This window comes from Capricornis sumatraensis, chromosome 3 (assembly GCF_032405125.1).
Source record: "Capricornis sumatraensis isolate serow.1 chromosome 3, serow.2, whole genome shotgun sequence".
In the NCBI taxonomy this organism is placed as follows: Eukaryota; Metazoa; Chordata; class Mammalia; order Artiodactyla; family Bovidae; genus Capricornis; species Capricornis sumatraensis.
In genome coordinates, this window is record NC_091071.1 from 92,693,360 (window position 1) to 92,717,294 (window position 23,935).

The 23,935-nt window shown below is 36.0% G+C and overlaps 1 protein-coding gene across 1 annotated transcript in view; it reads right to left on the minus strand.

The window, feature by feature from the left end:
• Positions 1-15,783, minus strand: part of ACVR2A (activin A receptor type 2A) — a 35,615-nt gene extending 19,832 nt beyond the window's left edge. The window contains exons 1-3 of the mRNA XM_068967419.1: positions 15,730-15,783; positions 9,463-9,572; positions 9,121-9,275 (exon numbers count right to left, since the gene is read on the minus strand). Of these exons, the coding sequence (XP_068823520.1) occupies positions 9,121-9,275; positions 9,463-9,511 (204 nt within the window). The 5' untranslated portion in view covers positions 9,512-9,572; positions 15,730-15,783. The remainder of the gene's footprint in view (positions 1-9,120; positions 9,276-9,462; positions 9,573-15,729) is intronic.
• Positions 15,784-23,935: the final 8,152 nt, after the last annotated feature.

Below are 23,935 nucleotides of genomic sequence, written 5' to 3' on the forward strand. Positions count from 1 at the left end.
AACACAGTACTGGGACACATTCTAGATTTCTGACTCACGTAGCCAAATGGTTACTGTCCATTTAGTGAGAACTAGGTTTGAGAGAGAAGATCATTCCCTTGTCTATGAAGTGCTTGGAGACATTTCAGGGAGATATTCAGTAGGCAGTTATATATGCAGAGCCAGAATACAAAGAACTCTTTATGGAAATATGGATTTTACATACTATAAATAAAAATATAGGAAACGTACGATAAGTCTTCTCTTACTATTTAAACCATTCCAAGATTTATATTTATACATACTTTTTAAATAACTCACTCAACAACTTCTTCGGACCATCAAGAAGAATTGAGTACTCTTTAAGAAAAGTATTTAAAAATCGACAAATTTGGGACTTGTCTCCTCTAATCATCTAGTAATCTTACATTCTAAGAAATTTTACAATTGCAAATTTTAAAAAGGACTACTGCCAAGCTGACAGAAATAGAATATGTAAAGAAATAATACAGTATGTGTATCAGGACAAATGTTTCTGAGCTAGGGAAAGCAAGACATTATGCATTAACAGATTTGATAATACTGACACTGTCAAATGCACAGCCATGATTCTATCCAATCAGATCTTCAAAATTTCTCTGTGATATATCAACTCCTCCTTTCCACAGTTTCTCCTCATCTAACTCTATCCGCAAGTAAAGACAGACCAAGGTGGCTGAATGAGGATTTTGAATAAGCTCCCTAAGAAGTGATTAGTTCATCAGTGAAGCCATCACTGGGATTATAAGTCTGAAAGAGATATTGCAACCATGCCCATTCTTCTGGTTGCTGCTTAGAAGCACCAGGTTTACTACTGTGTACAGAATAAATTATATTTTTATTTAGCATTTGTATTCTGTAAGTAAAGGAGAAAAAAGGAAAAGGGTCATGCTATACAATAATAATTGTGATATGGTAAAATTGATATGTTGATCTGCAAAGCAATATATATAGTCACTATAAAAACTATTTTAAATTTAATTTATATACTCTAATCCCTCCCTTTATCTGACTTTAGTTTTTTATGGACATGACCTAATAATTTATTGAAATAAGCCATTCAATTAAAATTAACTCAATAGATAATACTCAAGATGTAAATGCCCAGGCTCTGCCACTCAGCAGACTGACTAGACCAAGTCACCTCACTTCTGTATGCCTTTTCTTATCTCTCAAATAAATGCAATAAAACAGAACTTGCATCATGAGTATTGAAAGATTACATGAGCTCATATGTACAAAGTGCTCTGTACAAATGCTTGACAGAGTACTCAAAATGAAATTTTTCCATTATTCGAAATTAACTTCAAAGTACTGACATACATGTATGTGTGTGTGTCTCAATCGTTTCAAGTTAATTTCAAGTAAAATGATCAAAACACGTCAGTTTTGATGTTGAAATCAACAACTTCAAAAAATTCCTCCTTTGGAGTACAGTTTTGAGGTGGCTGGCAATTAACAGCTAACACTTACTGAGCACTTAAAATGAGCCCACCATCCCACGTGTGGCTCTTCTCCCTATCACCACGGAACTGGAATCCTTTCCTCCATCTTTGCCCAAATTTACTGAGGCTACTCCCTTTTTACTTTCTTCACCCTTCCTTTCCAAGCGGCAAAGTCAAACAACCAATCAACCAACCTATTTTTATTGCACCTACATGTTAACTGTGGGCTCCAAAAAGGCCAGCAAGGACTGGCCCTGAGCCACTTAATACTACACATCAAGCACAGTGCCTGGCATACCCCGCACAGTGGGCACTCAAGCAATAGGTGAACAGTTCAGTGAAAATAAAACCAACCAATGTGAACACCTCCCAGCCTACCTGATGCAAACAGCTTTCACTAACAAATGGACTTCTTCATTTTTATTATCTCAAATTAATAGAAAAAAGTTTAACAGCAATGAAGTAGCTAGGAATGATGGATCAGACTGAGGGTGAGACTCAGGAAATAAATACAGAGAAAAGCAAACTCACTTCTTTCTATCTACCATCTCCTTGGCAGACAAGGAAAAGTAGGTATTAGGCACTCTGGTCTATATGCAACAGCCCCATGTGCAAACTGGCAAATGGGATGGGGCCCTCCACAGGCCAAAGGAAAACTGATCTCAAGATTTTTTAATTTAGTAAGTTATTTTTAGAAATAAGGTGTTTTGATTAATTTTAATGTGCAGCTTTAACTTGTTTTAAGCTCCTCCATCCCCCCATCCCCCGACACTTTCACTTCTCCCCTGCCCTTCTTTTTTGCTTTCAAACAATCCAAGTGGATCTGTCCATACATTTGTAAGAGAAATAACTTATACACACCTAGAGCAACACTTTGTCAAGCTGCAGCATGTCTATGGATCATTTATGTCAGTTCTCCCCCACAATTAGTTTAAAAGTATACATAAAAGTTGTAATTTAGGTTATAATACAAAAATAATGAACACAGAAAGCATTTCTAGTAGCCCTGTACTAATTTTTAGGCATGAAAGGGGGAGGGGGGGCGCACGCACGCACGGATATGCTGGAGAGTATACAGTAGCATTATATCACCATATTTTAAATATCCTAAAATAATACAATTAAAAACTACTTGTGAAACGTAAGTTCTAGCCCTTAGTAGAAACCTAACACAAACTCTAAGCCAATAAAACATCAACTTTTGGTATCTCGTGAGCATGCATTATACTGCACTAAACTTCACTTAAAAACGTCAGAGCGAGATAGATGGAAAATACTGAGCTGAAAAGCTATCCTCAGTATACTGTTAGATAAAAGGAAAGTAACTACAGAATAACATTTTCTAGTTTATAAAAAGGAAAAGTATATATTCAAACAAGTGAGATTAGAGAAAGATGTCAAAAGATACACACCAACCTAAAACTGGTTATTTCAGTAAACTAATAAAGGAAAGGGGGAACAAATGATTCTTTCTTTTTTTGGACATACTTCTTTCTGTATAATCTGTATTGCTATAACAAGCAACCATTTGTAATTAATTTTTAAATAGAACAGAAGGTGAAAGAAAAATCAAGAGAAATTTGTGTTCACAAACCTCAACCATTTAGCAATCTACCTACTTCAAGATGCACTTCTACAGATGTAATATTTTGTAAGTATAACTGAACATAGCATATTAAATATTCAGTAAAATTCAGTAAACTTCTCCCTGCATTCTTCCAAAATAAGGGAGCAGCACACTTTCCTAAACAGACTTGGCTAGATACTATTATGCTGCCCCTTTAGTATCTTCTTAATTTTAAACAAATATAGACTTAACAGGAAAATCCTACAAACCATTGTCAGAGATGGCTTGGCTTCCTGGTGGATAATAATTTGACATAGTGTGAAACATCAACTTATCATTACTTTAATATTAAGGTCAACAGGATTATTTTGTATGCTCAACTCAAAATTCTAAACATCTAAAAGCCTTCAGTCCTTTTCAAAACCTAGACAAAACGTCATGACGCCAGGACTGAAGAGACTGAAGTCATTTAACAAGCACCAACGTTGCAATGCTCTAGTTCTATTACTATCGCCTTCAAAATTTAACAAGAAGTTAACGTCATACCTTCTTAAATGCAAGGAATTTCTAGCCCCTAAAATGCAGTTTCTTATCAAGTGGTTTTTTTTTTATTAGCACATAGATTTTATAAGCAGAAAACTTAAGCTTACATATGGTTATAGAAACAATGCAAACAGTTTTATTGAAATCGCATTAACTCTAACCACAATAAGAATTCTTAATAATAGAGTCAGTGCCTCAATTCCCTCACATACATGGCTCACTGGTACTAAAAAAACAAGTTTGCATTCAGCTTACTGACTGGAGATCCTAAGAGCATCTACCTGCATGTGGAACGACAGTTTCAGGACAGGTAAAAGAAATGTGACCCAGGTGATGCAAATCAAAAGGATGTGTTCACACCTGTGATCACAGAAAATTGAATAATGGCATTTTCTTATAAAAGCTTGAAATACTTCAACTTATCTTATCCCCAAGAAACATGGTCCCAAGATTTATCTTTAAAGTAAAGCCCTAAAGCACCTCAAACATTTACGAAACAATTCCTGAATATACTGCATTATCATCTTAGTATAACATTAAATGAAACAAAGTCAATTCAGCAATTCATTACTTACAGAATGGTTATTACATAGAAACACTATGTGAGATGCAGTAGTGATTACAATACATACCTCATCTTCAAGGAGCTTATAATCAAGTATGAGAATGGAAGATGCTCACAAATGACTAAAACCTTTCTTAACCAAGGTTATTCGTGTGAATCACAAAAGAGAGAACCTGACTTGAGAACTAGTTTCTCTATTCTTTCAAGGATGGCACATAACTAATAGCCTTCTAGATGTATACGATGGATGGCTTAGGGTGTTGATGAGAGAAAATAATCAGAAGAGAAAGTAGAAGACCACTGTCAGACTTCAAACTTTGTATTCTTGCTGCTGGATCACTGAGAGCCTTCAAATATTTGTAAGCACAGAAGTAACATAATCAGACATGTAAAATGTTATCGTATAGCAAATACTATAGACGGAGACAGGACTGAAAACAAGACCAGCTACAAGACTGCAGAAATAATCTCAGCCTCCAGTACAAAAACGTCCTGAAAACAAGAGGATCAGGAAGGATGAAAAGGTAAACGAACCAGACTTCATAAATAACAGGGCTAGGAACAGAAGGAGCTGTCTCTAAGGCTTTCACCCAGGACAGAGGGGAAAACAGTGATAACGTGAAATAATGTTAGAAATATAGTGGTTACAGGTTATAAAGAAAGAAGCATAGTTTTTGGTATTTTTTTTAAGCAATAGTTTTGTTTTTTTTTAAGCATGTTACTTTTTTTCTACACCTTTATGATAAATCTATTTTAGAATATTTTTTATTTTAAAATAAATTAAAACCATGATTGAAGACTAGATTTTAAAGCATGTACATCTCTACATCACGTCTTCAGAATAAAATACTAACAAAATCATAAGAAACTTTAAACAACTTGATGTCTTGGAAATAAAGAATTCCACCATTAAACCACCAGAAACCAGCTTATTAAGAGATTCATTTAGATGCATCACTTAGTCCTCTAGAATACCTCCATAATACTGATCTTTTCTCCCCAAAGAGAATAAAAGACTGAGATCAGACCAATGAATGAGCACAGTATACGTAACTTTAGCTTGCTCTGCTGAGAATCACTGTAAATTCTCTTCAAATGTACTTCTTATTGTAGGAATGATCCATCAATAAGCTATCACCAGTCTTTAGCCAACGCTTTAAGAAAAGCTTTCCCTAAGAAAAGGAATGATAAATTTTGTCTAAAAGTGTTTGAAGAAATTAGAGGGAGAATGTTGCAGAAATGCACAACAAGAATGTAAGATCTTTCCCTAACTGGTCCTGAAATTAAACTCTGAATATGGAGACATGAATTTGGGGTGGAATACCCAAGTCAGCTTAAGACTTCAACTGTGTAGTATAATTCCCCTACCTACTTCTCCTACCCCTCAAACAAGTCTTGAATAACTAGGGTATTGGCACCATCAACTCAAGAAATACAAGAATCTTTACCTGAGACCAAACCTATCTTCATAAACCCTATTCTAAAATGTGTGCTAAAAAAATTTCAATGGAAAACACACGAATATGCCTTTCTATTTATCTATTACTTGTTTATTTCCGCTTCTGTCCCCTGTGAAACAATATGATCATGTTATTGTTCCTTTTAGTAGTCAGACTTGGAGAAGGCAATGACCACCCATTCCAGTACTCTTGCCTGGAAAATCCCATGGACGGAGGAGCCTGGTAGGCTGCAGTTCATGGGGTCGCTAAGAGTCAGACATGACTGAGCGACTTCACTTTCACTTTTTCCTTTCATGCACTGGAGAAGGAAATGGCAACCAACTCCAGTGTTCTTGCCTGGAGAATCCCACGGATGGCAGAGCCTGGTGGGCTGCCATCTATGGGGTCGCACAGAGTCGGACACAACTGAAGTGACTTAGCAGCAGACTTAGCAGTAGCAGTAGTCAGACTACTCAATGTCCCGAAGTAGGAAAATAGCTTAAAGAATGATTTTGAGATGGCAGGGATGTTTACTGAATTATCTGAGGCAGCGAAAGCATCTGCTTTCTGAAGAAAGAGAAGCAAAACAGGATAAGCAGTAAGGACAAAGATTTAGTGTCAGAGAGTACTTGGTTCATATTCCAGCTCTGATACTTGTGAGCTTTGCTATGTCTCAATTTCTTTATCTACAGAATGGGCATTATAGCACTACATAAAAAACCCTGTGAGGTAAAATCACCAGTGCTTTCCATACCTGGCTAGTCACCAGAAGTGCCTGGGAAACTGTTACTAGAATCATAATATCCCAGGCCCCAATCTATACTTTCAGGGGTATGGTCCAGGGAATTGTTTTGTTTTTCTGAACAAATTCCAAAGATGATCCTTACATATTGGTTATAACTGGAAATCAAGGGGAAGTTTTACATATTTTTCATATTTTTATATAATGTATATATTAATACACATCTATATAACTTACCAGTAACCTAGTACACTATAAATATACAACTATCAATCATTTTTTGAAGGAGAAATAAAACTGAGCATTTTGTGACAAGAGGGCCACTAAGTAGTCTTGCAGAAGTAGTTTGCATAAACCTCACCAAAAATGAGACAGCATGACACTATATTGTTTGAGACAGTGAGGAAGACATAGATGAAGTCCCACACTGATGACAATGCTCCTTTTCCACAACACAGTTCATGACAGAAGGAATGCATAAAGTCAGGCATGTCTTGTATTTTCCACCATAAAGTCTGACCATCCCAGTCATTCCATCTCAAAACCTTTTTAAGTTTATTCCTGATTTTTCAGTAATTCATACAATTCATACAAACGTATGTATGTACAGAACAACACAAGCACTAAATAAATGTGTACAAAAAATACTAACGACTGCAAAATATACCTAAAACCCACAGAGGTGGATACTCATTGAACATTCCTAGTTGTCATTTATGAATAAAGATTCATCTTTCCTTTTTATAAGTCCAAACCCAGCATTTCCAAATAAAGTGGCCTCAAACATAAGACATCCAGACTTATAAAAATACCCAATGCAAAATTTAAGCTAGAATTTATGTAAATCATTGTTATATATAGGATTACATTATTATTTTTAAAGTTTTATGATGAAACTTAACAAATTTGTTTTTAAATGTAGTATCCAGTTTGTTTCTATTATATCACAAATCCAGGATAAATTCAGATACTATTACAGTATGAACCATTCTTTCTTTCAAATGTAGATCTTAAATAAAAAATAGTTACTACCAATAAGAAGGTGAAGTATATTCTATGGACATTTGAGGTAAACTACATATATTTATTAGACACTATATTTTTTAAATTTTAAAGTATTTTTAAAAGACGATTTTTAACCAACCCACAATTTATCTACCAATGTTAAAAAAATTAAAATATTTCAGCTATATAAAATATACTGTTTATCTAATTTACTAAATAAGGAATGTGACCTTCAGGCTTATTTCTCCATATATATATTTTACCAAGATTACAAGGATCAATGATCTAATGCTAACAGATTGGTTCAAGCACCAAGAAAGGAATATGTTATGTAAATAAAGCTTAAAGGGAAGAAGTTGTTTGGGTCATTAAATTATAGGACTTAACTATCTTCTTCTACCAAGTTTTAACCGTTAATCCTACTGGTATTAGAGAAACAAAGTTAAACCAAAAGATCCAGAAGGTGGAGGTAATGTGATCTTAAAAGTCAAAGAAACAAAAATTAGAGTTTAAAGACATCTCAAGTAAATAAACCAAAAGTTACCACTTTCCTCTTTGCCTGTAGAATATTAACTACTTATATTAAAAATCGTTATGAAGCACTGAATCAGCTGCCACTATCTTCATAACAGAGAATGAAGAAAAACTTCAGAATTTATTCTGACTACCCACACCACCTATATTTTCAGATATTCGGTGTTGAGGGAAAAAGAATCAAGGGCGCTAAAAAAGTTTTCAGACTTCAGTTACACACTTGATATGCTGCAAATAAAATACATATACTTGGAACTACAACACATGATGAGAAATGCTGCCCTTTTGCTCCTCCTCCCTAGAACAACATTTTTCAGGTGCATCCTCTTCATGACTGTGTGCTGCTGCTGCTGCTAAGTCGCATCAGTCGTGTCCGACTCTGCGACCTCATAGACGGCAGCCCACCAGGATTCCCCGTCCCTGGGATTCTCCAGGCAAGAACACTGGAGCGGGTTGCCATTTCCTTCTCCAATGCATGAAAGTGAAAAGTGAAAGTGAAGTCACTCAGTCATGTCCGACTCTTAGCGACCCCATGAACTGCAGCCTACCAGGCTCCTCCGTCCATGGGATTTTCCAGGCAAGAGTACTGGAGTGGGTTGCCAGTGCCTTCTCTGTCATGCCTGTGTGGAAACCTCTTTATTCCACATTCCTGGTTACTTACTGAATTCTCCTCCATGATTAAAAGAATGTTTTGGCAAGTCTTGAAAAAGGCACAAAAACTTAGAAATGGAGGAGAAAATAGAAGGGAAAGAAAAAGTTTTGATATCACTTCTCCATCATCAATTACTTCTCAAGAAACACAGCAGAGTGTATCCCACATTTATAAGTACTATAATCACAGTAGAACTCTCCAAAGAAGAACAGGAATGGGAATACTGTTCATTCTCCTCTATCTCAACGCCTAAGGTGTTAGTGTTAGTCGCTCAGTCGTGTCCGACTCTTTGCGACCCCATGGACTGTGGCCCACCAGGCTCCTCTGTCTATGAGATTTTCCAGGCAAGGATACTGGAGTGGGTTGCCATTTCCTTCTCCAGGGGATCTTCCCGACCCAGGGATCGAACCCAGGTCTCCTGCACGCCTAAGTTTAGGATACAGCAAATTAATATATTTGCAAAAGTAGTTATAGTTCCCATGACAATAAACATTCAAAAATTAATGCTAAAGGAAAATAATTTGTTAACTACCTACTGTGGTTTCTCCACAGGAATATTTCTTTAAAATATACAGTCAAAAACAGCACGAAGTATCAGACAATAACTTACTTGAGTTGGAACGAGCACAGGAGGGTAAGCCATCTTATGATGCCTGTACACCCAAAATGCACAAATGACAATCCCCGCAACTAACATAAGTGGCACCAAAGAATAGAGCAAGATGTTGTAATAGGGAGGCTTAGGTGTTACTGGATTCGAAGTAGCTGTGGAAAAGAGGAGGAGGAAAATCATTCAGATTTGGTCAATAAAATTCCACCATATTTATTATAGTGCCAAATTGTAGGAGAAAAATAGAGGAGGAGAAGGTGGGAGCAAATTATTCTAACACAAACATGCTTTGTTTTCAATCTACTAGCTGAACAGACTTATGTGTTTTCCCTGTGAACTTACGCTGTGTGACCTCCATCTCCGGAAAATAAGAAAACCTTTCGTTACACATATTGCCCTCACAGCAACAAAAATATACTTCAGGGCTATCTTTTTTTTCAATACAATCAGTCCTATAAATAAAAAGAGAAAAAATAATTAAAACCAACATTATTACCCTGAATCTACAATAGCTGTTTTACTAAAGTTCTTCTCAGAGATAAAATAATGAGTAAGTCATTTATAGTCATCTTTGAGATTTTTATTAATATTCAACAATCAACTCTTAAAAGTCAAAAATGTTCCTTGAAATCAATTATGAAATATCATCAAGAAAAAATCCAACAGCTGATTTTATAACAATCACATTGGCTCTATGAAACGACTTCTTTAATTTGGATTTTAATGATCAATCTAAGGCAACCATCTTTTTATTTTTTTCTTTAATTATTAGAAAAGCTTGAAGAGGAACACAAAGTCAATGAAGAAATTTGGTCTAAGAGTGCTTTATCCTCACAGGAAATAGAGCCTTTCCATTTTATGAATACAAAAACTGACTGAACACTATACATAAAAAACTGTGTGTGTACACACATAAATACACACACACACACACACACACACACATATGTATACAGATAAATGAGCTTCCTTGGTGGCTCAGACAGTAAAGAGTCTACTTGCAATGCAGGAGACCAGGGTTAGATCCTTGGGTCAGGAAGATCCCCTAGAGAAAGGAATGGCTACCCATGCCAATATTCTTGCCTAGAGAAATACATGGACAGAGGAGCCTGGCAGGCTACAGTCCATGGAGTCTCAGACAGTCAGAAATGACTGAGCAACTAACACTTTCACTTTCACTTCTCATGCATAGGCACGAAGTAATCCTTGCTCATATCTCATGGCAGAACACATTTCAACATCAGAGACTTACATCAGGCTTGGGAATTAAGCCATTTTTGCAGCAGAATTAAATTCCCTGAACACAATGAACAGGGCTAAAGATAAACAAGTAAAGAGCAATTTGTAACGACAAAAATAGAGGCCCAAGTAACTCAAAAACTGACTAGAGTTAGGTTGATTTAGAGAGTAGAAGGAAGGCAGCCTTCTATATAGGAACTGAGTTACTGAAAACACAGAGACTTAGCCTCTAGATCAAATCCTAATCAACCACTAAAAAATAGTTATACCTAATTTTTAAAAGCAGATATTTAAATTGCTAATAATATCAGGTATATTTAAAGACATATATTACAAATAAACTGTAAACTTTTACAATGGTTGTTGAAAATAAGGTTAAATTTAACTCTAAAGTGAAAAGCCCAAGAAATTTCAGGGAGAAGGCAATTTTACCAAAATCAAACTTTAAAATAAAATTTATACCAATATCTATCTAGTAGAAAGGAAAGGGCAAATGAAAGCCAAATTTTTAACAATTTATAAAGAGAAATATATAAATTCAAATTTTAATATTCAGAAATATGCCTCAAATTATAGGTTAATGTAATTAAATACTAGCCTAGCTAATGCAAGGAAAATTACTTTTCACCATTCAATGTCATTCTTCGTTTTCCCCATCTCTTCCTCCATACTTTGACATTTCTTGAATCTTCTTTTTCTTACTCTTATTTATCTGACTACTCTTAATATTTCCTTTTAATCAAATTCAGAACATAAAAACAAAAATTCACATATATTTAAATTAGCACTTAACTCTTAGAAACAAAGCTGGTGTAGTAATTATCACTGTAAGAGCAGGCATTTGCACTGACCAACTCACCATTATCTAGCAAAGTTTAATCTCAAGCAATACTGGTTTTAGGTGAGAAGCCAGTAGTTTTTTACAATAAAAAGAACAGAGATCCTTGAGCTCAACTAATTAATAAAAGATGTCTTGAATAAGCTTAAGTTGAATGGTTCTATGAAGACCTACAAGACCTTCTAGAACTAACACCAAAAAAAAAGATGTCCTTTTCATCACAGAGGCCTGGAATGCAAAAGCAGGAAGTCAAGAGATACTGGAGTAACAGGCAAGTTTGGCCTTGAAGTACAAAATGAAGCAGGGCAAAGGCTAACAGAGTTTTGCAAAGAGGACACACTGGTGTGTCACAGCAAACACCCTCTTCCAACAACACAACAGATGACTCTACACAGGGACATCACCAGATGGTCAATACTGAAATCAGACTGATTATATTCTTTGCAGTTGAGGATGGAGAAGCTCTATACAGGCACCTAAAACAAGTCTGGGAGCTGACTGTGGCTCAGTTCAGGAACTCCTTATTGCAAAATTAAGCCTTAAATTGAAGAAAATAGGGGAAACCCCTAGACCATTCAAGCTGACCTAATCAAACCCCTTATGATTATACAGTGGAAGTGACAAACAGATTCAAGAGATTCAATATGGTAGACAGAGTGCCTGAAGAACTATGGATGGAGGTTAGTAACACTGTACAGGAGGTGGTAATCAAAACCATCCCCAAGAAAAAGAAATGCAAAAAGGCAAATTGGTTGTCTGAGGAGGCCTTACAAATGGCTGACTAAAGAAGAGAAGCAAAAGGCAAAGCAGAAAAGAAAAGATACAACCATCTGACGGCAGAGTTCCAAAGAATAGCAAGGAGATAAGAAAGGCTTCCTCAGTGAACAATGCAAAGAAATAGAGGAAAACAATAGAATGGGAAAGAAGAGATCTCTTTAAGAAAATTAAGAGTACCAAGGGAATATTTCATGCAAAAATGGGCACAATAAAGGACAGCTATGGTATGGAGCTAACAGAAGCAGAAGGTATTAAGCGGTGGCAAAAACAGACAGAAGAACTATACAAAAAGGATCTTAATGACCCACATAACCACCATGGTGTGATCACTCGTCTAGAGCCACATATCCTTAGGAAGCATCACTATGAACAAAGCTAGTGGAGGTGATGGAATACAAGTTGAATGTTCCAAATCCTAAAGGATGATGCTGTGCAAGTGCTGCAATCAATATGCCAGCAAATCTGGAAAACTCAGTAGTGGCCAAAGGACTGGAAAAGGTCAGTTTGCATTCCAATCCCTAAGAAGGGCAATGCCAAAGATGTTCAAACTACCACAAAATTGCACTCATCTCACATGCTAGCAAAGTAATGCTTACATTTCTCCAAGCCAGGCTTCAACAGTACGTGAACCAAGAACTTCCAGATGTTCAAGGTGGATTTAGAAAAGGCAGAGGAACCAGAGATCAAATTGCCAACATGCGCTGGATCATTGAAAAAGCAAGAGAGTTCCAGAAAAACATCTCCTTCTGCTTTATTGACTACGCCAAAGCCTTTGACTGTGTGAATCACAACAAACTGTGGAAAATCCTTAAAAAGATGGGAATACCAGACCACCTGACCTGCCTCCTGAGAAATCTGTATGAAAGTCAGGAAGCAACAGTTAGAATTGGACATGGAACAACAGACTGGTTCCCAATTGGAAAACGAGTATGTCAAGGCTGTATACTGTCACCCTGCTTATTTAACTTACATTCAGAGTACATCATATAAAATGCCAGGCTGAATGAAGCACACGCTAGAATCAAGACTGCCAGGAGAAATATCAACAACCTCAGACATGGAAATGACACCACAATTATGGCAGAAAACAAAGAGGAACTAAAGAAAAAGAGTCTCCGGGTGAAGGTGAAAGAGGACAGTGAAAAGGCTAGCTTAAACTTAACATTCAGAAAACTAAGATCATGGCATTTGGTCCCACCACTTCATGGCAAACAGACAGGGAAACAATGGAAACAGTGACAGACTTTATTTTCTTGGGCTCCAAAATCACTGCAGATGATGACTACAGCCATGAAATTAAAAGACACTTGCTACCTAGAAGAAAAGCTATGACCCAACCTAGACAGCATATTAAAAAGCAGAGATATCACTTTGTTACAAAGGTCTGTCTAGTCAAAGCTATGGTTTTTCCAATAGTCATGTACGGATGTTGATAATTGGACCATAAAGACAGCTGAGCACCGAAGAACTGATGTTTCGAACTGTGGTGCTGGAGAAGACTGTTGAGAGTCCCTTGGACTTCAAGGAGATCAAAACAGTCAATCCTAAAGGAAATCAGTCCTGAATATTCACTGGAAGGAGTAACGCTGAAGCTGAAGCTCCAGTATTTTGGCCACCTGATGCAGAGAGCCGACTCACTGGAAAAGACGCTGATGCTGGGAAAAATTGAGGGCAGGAGGAGAAGGGGATGAAAGGGGATGAGATGGTTAGATGGCACCACTGACTCAATGGACATGAGTTTGAGCAAACTCCAGGAGATTGTGAAGGACAGGGATGCCTGGCGTGCTGCAGTACATGGGGCTTCAAGGAGTTGGACGTGACTGAGCAACTGAACAACAAACTTTGAATAGAGATTATCCCCAAACTTCATTTTTCCCCAACTTCTTTCTCCTTGGCTTTTTTTTAAATTGAGATATAATTGACATATAACATTAGTTTCAGGCGTACAACCTAATGATTGAAAATTAGAGAATATTGTGAAACGATCACCATAATAATCTAGTTAACATCCCATCACCACACAGTTACAATTTTTTTTTCCTTGTGAACAAATTTTTAAGATTTCTTCTTGTAGCAACTTTCAAATATACAATATGGTATTATTAACTATAGTCACCATTACACCACATTCTCCATTATATCCCTAAGACTTATTTGTTTTATAACTGGTAATTCATACCCTTGTGATTTCCTTCACCCATGTTGCCCACTTCTCACCCTCAGCCTCCAACAACCACAGACAGTTCTCTCTCTATATATATATGGGTTTGTGTTGTTGGTTGTTTGTTTTTTTTTTCCAAGATTAATATACAAGTGAGATCATATGGTATTTGTTTCTCTCTGTCTGACATTTCATTTAGGATAATGCCCTCAAGGTCCATCAGTATTATCATGAATGGCAAGGTATTCTTTTTCACAAATGAAAAAGATTCCACTGTATATACACAGCATATTTCCTTGATCCATTTATTCACTGACAGACACTTAGGTTGCTTCCACATCTTGGCTATTGTAAGTAATGTGGCAATGAACGTGGTGGTGCATTTATCTTTTCAAGTTTGTGTTTCTGTTTCCTTTGGACATATACTCAAAAGTGGAACTGCTATATCTTTGTTATTTTTAACTTTCTGAGGAACCTCCATACTGTATCCCCAGTGGCCCTACTTATCCTTTCATAATAGCAAATATCACTTTATGATCACCTCTGTTAATAAAGAAGCTAATAATCAGAAATACAGCTAAAATGTGTAATTATAGAGCAGTAATCCTTAGAAAATTCACAGATGCAGAAATATACCTTAGCTACTAACTATGTACCTAAATGACTATTTTCTCACCAAAAGTGGAACTAATTCAATTTCATGAGTTTATTCAACACATTTTACTATTAATCACATATGGCCAATCAACCACAGATTTACAGTAATCAATTAAAGTCCGTGCAAGTAGATTAGGACATAGCTAGATTCCAGGAGTGTATTAGTTATTTGGCTCCAAAAAATCTGGTTATCTAGGATTTTTCAGCTTCTGCAGTCATCAGCACCCACCCACAGTGAAAATCTTGTGTCCCGGGCAGTTTAAGTGATCGCTCAACATCTAGGGACACTTTACAGAAAGATCACAGGCAGTCAATAACATATCCCCTGTATCCTCTGTATTTAAGAATAAAACAATTTAAGCAAAATCTTTGAAAGAAAATGTAGCTTTCTATGAGGACTGTGTTAGTTCTGATGTAATTCTGAATGTCAAGTTAAAATGTCCCTTGGGATAAAGAACAAAGGCCTACTCTGCAAGGAAAAAAGGGGAAAAAGTAGTGAGATCAATTTCTTCCAGATACATAAAGAGGGAAACTAAAAGGAAATTTAATACTATGATTAAGCTTTATTCTCTTTCAGGATAGATTTTCAACAGATATACTCTCTTTTAAAGCAATTTTAAAAATCCCTTTTCATTAAAATTGCTGTTTAGAAAAAAAAAACATAATCCTACAACATAGGGAAATAAACGCTTCTTATCTGAAGTTTTCACTACTTGGTAGATAATTTGAAGTAACAGAAGATAAAACATAAATATGCTGTATCTGTTTTATTACTTTAAAATATGTATTTTGTCATCAACATGTTATAATGATTTTTATATGCTCATCTTTAAAAAGAAGCATTTAAGTGAAAATCCATGCATTGATTCTATCCCTTTTAAAAAAGAGGGAGAAGTGAAAATTATTCAACACCATCATAAACAAAATGCCTTCTTACCTGTCATAGCAGTTGATATCATCCAGCCAACAACCTTGCTTCACTATGTCAATGGAACCAGAAATATTCTTCCATGTAGCAAAACAATGCCGCCGTTTATCTTTGTCACCGTAACAGGATTCAACACCAGTGCGATTGGTTCTATCTCTTTCCCAATTAGCATTATAGAAAATACACTCCTGAGTTTCTGATCTACCAAGTATAGCACCTATAAGATAATAAAACAACAACTTAATATAACTGTATTTGTTCTTACACTGTCTCCCAGTATACCAAATTTCAGATCTTCCTAAAATGTCAATAATTTACTGTCTTACAGTTATAGCTTTGGGTTTAGGTTTCCAGGTCCATCTTTGTATTTTAGGTATAATAAACATGGTAGAAAGTGACCAAATAAATCACGTTTTCTCTGTAAAAGGCCAGCTTTACTTAAGAATGTCCTTGATGAAAAGCAGTAGCATTATTAATTTTCTTAAATTTTGACCCTTGAGTCAAGATTTCTTCTCAATGTTCTGTGTGACAAAGTGGTAACTAACCAAAAGCACGTCTGCTGCACACTGCAGTACAATGACGGCTTACAGAAAAAGCCCTTGCATGACTGAGCTGTGAACTAAACCAACCATGCATGGTTATCAGACTTGAGTGTCTGGCAAAAATGTTCTCAAAATGAACCAAATTAAACCTGTTACTTCAAGAAAAACAATTGACAGTATGCACTGCCAATAATAAAATATGAGTTTCCAAGCAAAAATAAGAACTTTGGAAATTGGAAAAATTGTATCATCTACCACCTTCCCAATATTTAAAGAATTTTCTGATGAGGTCATTGGTAATATTAACAAATATGACTTTTAAATACAGAATAATAAGATATGCCAACATTTAAAAGGTCTATATAATTCAGAGAACCAATATTTTCCAAGTGAATTCTGTGTGACATTTGAAAAACACTCATGGGTTTAAAGAAAAAAAAAAATCCATTCAATGTTCAACATAGCCAGGTAGACTCTAGCATTACAGAGGACAAAAAGTTCATTAGTAGTTTCAGATTCCACACTGTACTAACTTTTAAGAAACCATCTCTTGCTTTATATAGAAAAGCAAGAGAAGTAACTCTGAAAAAGATGTACAAAAGAGAACTCATACTACTCGATTTGGGGCAGTTTTTCTGGTCATGCCGCACGGCTGGCGGGATCTCAGTTGCCCACCCAGTGATTGAACCTGGGCCATGGCAGTGAAAGAGCCTAGTCCCTAACCACTGGACCACCAGGGAGTTCCCCATACTAATTGTTTTTAAGTCTTACACTAAAACTTCAACAATCAAGGGAATGCAGTCTTAGTAAAAAGACATGCACCTAGGGGACAGAACAGAGAATCCAGAAACAGACCCAGACACATACGGTCAACTGATACACAGCAAAGGTGCCAATGCAATGTACTTAGATAGAGAAAATAAAGTCTTCCAACAACTGATGCTGGAACAGCTAGACATCTATATGCAGAACAAAGAACCTCAACTCGTAACAATTCATAGCTCATGCCATATACAAAAATTAACTCTAAAAATACCATCAGTTCAGTTCAGTCACTCAGTTGTGTCCCACTCTTTGCAACCCCATGAATCGCAGCATGCCAGGCCTCCCTGTCCATCACCAACTCCCAGAGTTCACTCAAACTCATGTCCATCGAGTTGGTGATGCCATCCAGCCATCTCATCCTCTGTCGTCCCCTTTTCCTCCTGCCCACAATCCCTCCCAGCATCAGAGTCTTTTCCAATGAGTCAACTCTTTGCATGAGGTGGCCAAAGTACTGGAGTTTCAGCTTTAGCATCATTCCTTCCAAAGAACATCCAGGGCTGATCTTTAGAATGGACTGGTTGGATCTCCTTGCAGTCCAAGAGACTCTCAAGAGTCTTCTCCAACACCACAGTTCAAAAGCATCAATTCTTCGGCACTCAGCCTTCTTCACGATCCAACTCGCACATGCATACATGACCACTGGAAAAACTATAGCCTTGACTAGACGGACCTTTGTTGGCAAAGTAATGTTTCTGCTTTTTCAATATGCTATCTAGTTTGGTCATAACTTTTCTTCCAAGGAGTAAGCGTTTTTTAATTTCATGGCTGCAGTCACCATCTGCAGTGATTTTGGAGCCCCAAAATATAAAGTATGATACTGTTTCCATTGTTTCCCCATCTATTTCCCATGAAGTGATGGGACCAGATGCCATGATCTTCGTTTTCTGAATGCTGAGCTTTAAGCCAACTTTTTCACTCTCCTCTTTCACTCTCATCAAGAGGCTTTTTAGTTCCTCTTCACTTTACCTAACATAAACCCTTAAACTATTATTATACAACTTCTAAAAACAAGAAAAATCTTGTGACCCTAAGTTATTAACATGAAAGATTTGTTAAAATACAAAAAAATAGGATCCCCAAAAGAAAAAATTAGACTTCAAAAGCTGAACTTCATTAAAATTGAAGCTTCTCTTTGAAAGATAAGGAAAAAATTCAGACTGGGGGAAAATACCTGCAAATTATATACCTAAAAAAGAACAGATATTCAGAAAATATAAAGATCTATCACAACTCAATAGTAAGAAAACATATTACCGAATTTCTAAAAAATGGGCAAGAGATTCAGATAGACGCCTTATCAAAGAAATATAATTGGGAAATACTACATAGAAAGATACTCAATATCACTAACCAGGGAAATGCAAACTAAAACTAGATCTAATATTCATTTGAATGACTAACATAAAAATAAAAACATACAGTCTCAAGTTTTGGGAAATATGTAGAGCAACTGCAACTTCCACACATTGCTAGTGGGAATGCAAAATGGCCCATTAACTCAGGATAAAGTCTTCTTACAGTGAAACATGCATCTACCATACTACACAGCAATCTCAAGCCTAGGTATTTAAGAAACGAAAACATATATCCATGCAAAAATCTGTAATTTTTAGAGTGGCTTTATTCAGAATCACCAGAAACCACCTAATATCTAGCACTGAAAAATGTAAAAATAAACATCTATAAAATAAAAATAAATGAACGGATGATAGCTGCAACTAAATGGATAAACTGTAAACACATTATGCCTAAAACAAAAATGGACTGAAAGGCTACATACTGTATGATTCCATTTACACAGTATTTTTGAAAAGGCAGAAGTACAGGTATGAAAATCAGATCAGAAGTTAAGAGTGAGGGGAGAGGGCTAATTACAAAAGGGTATAAGGAAACTTTTAGAGGTGATGGAAATATTCCACATTTTTATTGTGGTGATGGTTATATAATTCATGAGTTAATCAGACTGCACAGACTTGTATATCTAAACAAAATATATTTTATTCTCTGCAATGTATATTTCAATCAACTTAAGAAAACAAAACCATCAAAGAAATTACCACTTTTTGAATTATGGTGTACTATCAAAGAAAAATATCCACAATTATCTTAAAAAGCTATTAAAATACTCCTCATTTTTCTAACTACATGTCTGTGTATGGCCAGATTTCCTCCATGTCAAAACACCACAAGTTTTTGCATCACAACAAACGGAGTGGAAAAACAGATACAAGAATTCAGTTGTCATCTACTAAAACAATTATAAAGAAATTTGTAAAAAATTTCTCTAATTTTTTAGAAAATATTTTTCATAAAAATCTATTCTTAAAAAAAAATCTATTCTTTTGTTAACATATAATGGATTTATTATTGACACTTTTAAATAAATATTCTTTAATTTTCTGCACTAATTTCCAATATGATATTTATAGATACAACCCACATAAAAATCTCCTTGGGCTAAGTCTAAAGAAGTTCTGAGACCGCAGTGTTTGTAAATTATTCCTTTTCAGAAACCAGTTGAAAAAAACATCAAATTAAGTTTCCTCCTTTACTAAATAACTCAAAAGCAAACATGCACTTCCTGTATTGCCACCAGGGAAGTCAGTATTATCTCACAACAAACTGGCAAAGTTTTTCTGGAAAGGGCCAGAGAGTGAACATCTTAGGCTTTGTTGGCCTTATGGTTTCTTTTACAACTACTCAGTTCTGCCACTGCAGCACAAAAGCATCCACTGGACAGCAAATGAATGAGCATTGCTACATTTCAATAAAACTTTACTAATGGACACTGAAGACTAAATTTCATGTAATTTTTACGTCACAAAATGTTCTTTTAAAAAAAATTTCCCCCCACCATTTAAAAATGTAAATATCACTCTTGAGTTCACAGGCTGGATTTGGCCTACAGGCTCTGTGGTTAGCTATCTCTTGAAACAACATGCTAATTTTTAGCTAACTGGACTTCTCTCGTTTGTTTTGTTTTGCTGGGGGTGGGAGGGTCTTCTATGAACTACCATTTGTATAACTCACATTAAAAACCACTATTAATTATTTTTAATCAGACTCCACTGAGGCACAGAACAACATTTAAAGTAAACAAAACTGACTGCCAAAAATGTACATTGCCTAGAACAAAAATGCCAGATACAACAGGTTTCATCTTTGGTGTCAATTCCAGTTAAGAGTGGCTGTCAGAAGCAATGTACTGAGAAAGATGTTGAGGTAAAGCGCCTTGGAATTAGTATAGAAGGAGGGGAGGAAACACCAGTTTTGTTTCTTTGCCACCTCTGGTCTAGAAAAAAGATAAACGAGTACTTTCTATTTCTTTTAATACTTTTCAATATTTAATGATAAGTTAAGATTTCAGAATGACTTTCTACATGTAGACTATCATTTGATATTATTCACAGATAGAAAATTGCTTATGGGGAAAACTGACAATTTTGCCAACCCCCTCCCATATCTTCAAGTTGATTCAGTAATCAGTCTTTATCCCATCATAACTGACCACAAAATACAATAACATAGTTAGAGAAATGAAACAAGTTACATGTATTGTTATGTTCTTATGCTCACCTAGTGACTTTAAAGGTGCACTTCTAAAAAGGATGGTAAAAGTTACCTATATTTTCTAGTTTTTAATAGCATTTCACAATTTAAGATTTTCTTAAACTGTAAATTTCTACCATAGGTTTATTTTAACAAAGTAATTACAAATAGTTAATACGATTTTCAAAAAAAATAAATGGACATAATGTGTGGGGTTTATTATAATGGTTTTTAACCTATGCTGTGCATCAGAATCCCCCATGTGTTTTCTCAAATTTACCTTTGAGTACCACTTTGTATGCCCCATGAATGAGTAGCTGAAAAGTATATGAGGTCAGCAGAGGGTATATAGATACCATGTGTATGTTTTCTTTGCTTCTTTTGGCAAAGACTCACTGGTGATCTAATGTTCCTTCCCAGTTAAGTATTGGCTTAGAAGACTGTGAACTAAACTTGGAATTTAGTTTACACACTTGTGACCTTGAACAAGTTACCAAACCTTGCCCTGCTTTGTTTCTACATTTCATTCAGTCTCCCTAATAATTCCAAAATTACCATGGATAATTCTGTAGTTTCATAACTCATATTCAGGCAAGTTGCAAATCAGTAAGTCTATCACAGAATCGAGTATTAGAATTATTTTTGATTCTATTTCCAACCTACTGCTTATACATAATGATTGATACTGACAATTTCACTTTTCCCTACCATCTAAAAAAAAGGAAAAAGGCAATACACAGGACCTAAAATTTGTTAAAACAGCCCTGTAGAAGTCATAGTCAAATCTAAGATACTCCTCCAATAAGGAAAATGTAAATTTTATCTAATGTGAATGCATCTGAGAACATCTGGGGTTCTGCTTTTTAAAAGCATGAAGCATTAAAATAATACACCAGCATTAATTTTACACAATCTCTTTCAGAACCAGATGAAGAGGGACTACTTCACAACTAATTTTATGAAGCACGTATTACCTTGATACAAAAATCAGTCAAAGACAGAACAAAAAAGGGCGAACAGGGTATACAGCCCAATATATCACTAGGACAGCATCACCAACTCAATGCACATGAGTTTGCGCAGACTCCAGGAGACAGTGAAGGACAGGGACCTGCTGCAGTCCATGGGGTCACAAAGAGCCGGACACGACTTAGAGACGGAACAACAAATTAGATGAAAAAGTTCTCAACAAAATTTTAGCAAACAAAAATCCAAAAAATATATTTTAAGTAATGTACCACAACCAAGTAGGATCTATTCCAGGCATGAAGGCTAATTTGATATTCAAAAGTCAATAAATGCACTCTGCCAAACAAGCAGACAAAAAGAGAAAAATCATATGGTCTATCGATAAGTCTAACAAGAATAGAGAGAAACTTTCACAAACTGAGAAAGAGCACCTGCCAAAAAACTTCCAGCTAAGATCACACTGTATGGTGAAAGACTGAATGCCTCCCCCTACAACATCAAAAAGAAGGCACTGATGTCGACTCCTCCCACTTTGATTTAACATAGTATTGAAAGCTTTAGCTATTGCAATAAGGCAAGGAAAAAAAAATTAAGCAGAACTGAAATTAAAAATTCAAAGTATCAGTTACTATTGCTCCTAATAAAATACTTACATATAATTTAATAAGGAACATATATGATTTGTATGATGAAAATTATAAAACTGATGAAAGAAATCAAAGAAGACCTAATCACTTGAAGAAACACACTGTGTTCATGGACTGGAAGAGTCCACATAACCAAGATTTCAATTCTTCTTAAACTGATATATTCATATTTATATATACACATCTAGATATATATAAAATATACAATTCATATTAATATCTCAGCAAATTTCCATAGACAATAAAAAAGCTTTTTCTAAAATCTTCTGAAAAATAATAATAAAGAGAGAAATCATTCTTCCTGATGTTAAGGCTTACCACATAGCTGCAGTAAATATGACAGGGTGGTACTGGTGGAAAGATAAACACAAAGATCAATGGAACAGAAGGAGAACCCAGAAACAGACCCAAACAAATATGCCCAACTAATTTTAACAAATGAACAAAAGAATTTCAGTGGAGGAGAGACAGCCTTTTCAGGAAATGGTACTGGAGCAATGGATATGGTTCAAGCAAATATTTCTTTACTGCCCTACCCTTTGCAATCTATCATCATCCTAATCACTTCTGAAAGCCCAGCTCTTGCAAAAAGTTTCCCAGGGTAAATCTCACACATGCGACAATTTTCAAGTTTTACCATCAGGACTCCTGCTTCCCTCCCACAAAATGCACACTACTTGCCATCCAACATAAAATATTTTATTTCATATTCACTGTTTCAGATAGTTGTTTATATATGCCTTTTCATACATTAAAATGTCATTCGGTCTAAGACTATCTTACTTGCCCTCCAAACATTTGTTGCTGTTCAGTCCCTAAGTTGTGTTCAACTCTTTGCAACCCCATGGTGGCACCACATGAGGTTCCTGTGTCCTCCACGCTCTCCTAGAATTTGCTCAAATGCATGTCCATCAAGTTGGTGACGTTATTTAACCATCTCATCCTCTGCTGCCCACACCCTGCTGTCCCTGTCTCCTTTTGCCTTCAATCTTTCCCAGCATCAGGGTTTTTTCCAATGAGTTGGCTCTTCGCATTAGGGGCCAAAGTATTAGAGCTTCAGCATTAGTCCCTCCAATGGATATTCAGGCTTAATTTCCTTTAGGATTGACTCATTTGATCTCCACGCAGCCCAAGGGATTCTCAAGAGCCTCTACAGCACCACAATTCAAAAGGATCAATTCTTCAGCTCTCAGCTTTCTTTGTGCTCCAACTCTCACAAATCTATACATGACTACCGGAGAAACCGTAACTCTGACTAGACTGACCACTGTCGACAAAGTAAGGTCTCTGCTTTTTAATACACTGTCTAGGTTTATCATAGCTTTCCTTCCAAGGAGCAAGCATCTTTTAATTTCACGGCTACAGTCCCCGTCCACAGTGATTTGGCAGCCCAAGAAAATAAAATCTGTCACTGCTTCCATTTTTTCCCTTCCTATTTGCCATGAAGTGATGGGACCTGATCCCATGGTCTTAAGTTTTTTAATGTTGAGTTTCAAACCAGCCTTTTCACTCTCCTTGTTCACTCTCATCAAGAGGCTCTTTAGTTCCTCTTCACTTTTTGCCATTAGAGTGGAATCATCTTTATATCTGAGGTTGTTGATGTTTCTCCTGGCAGTCTTGATTCCAGCTTGTGCTTCATCCAGCCCAGCATGTTGCATGATATACTCTGCATGAAAGTTAAAT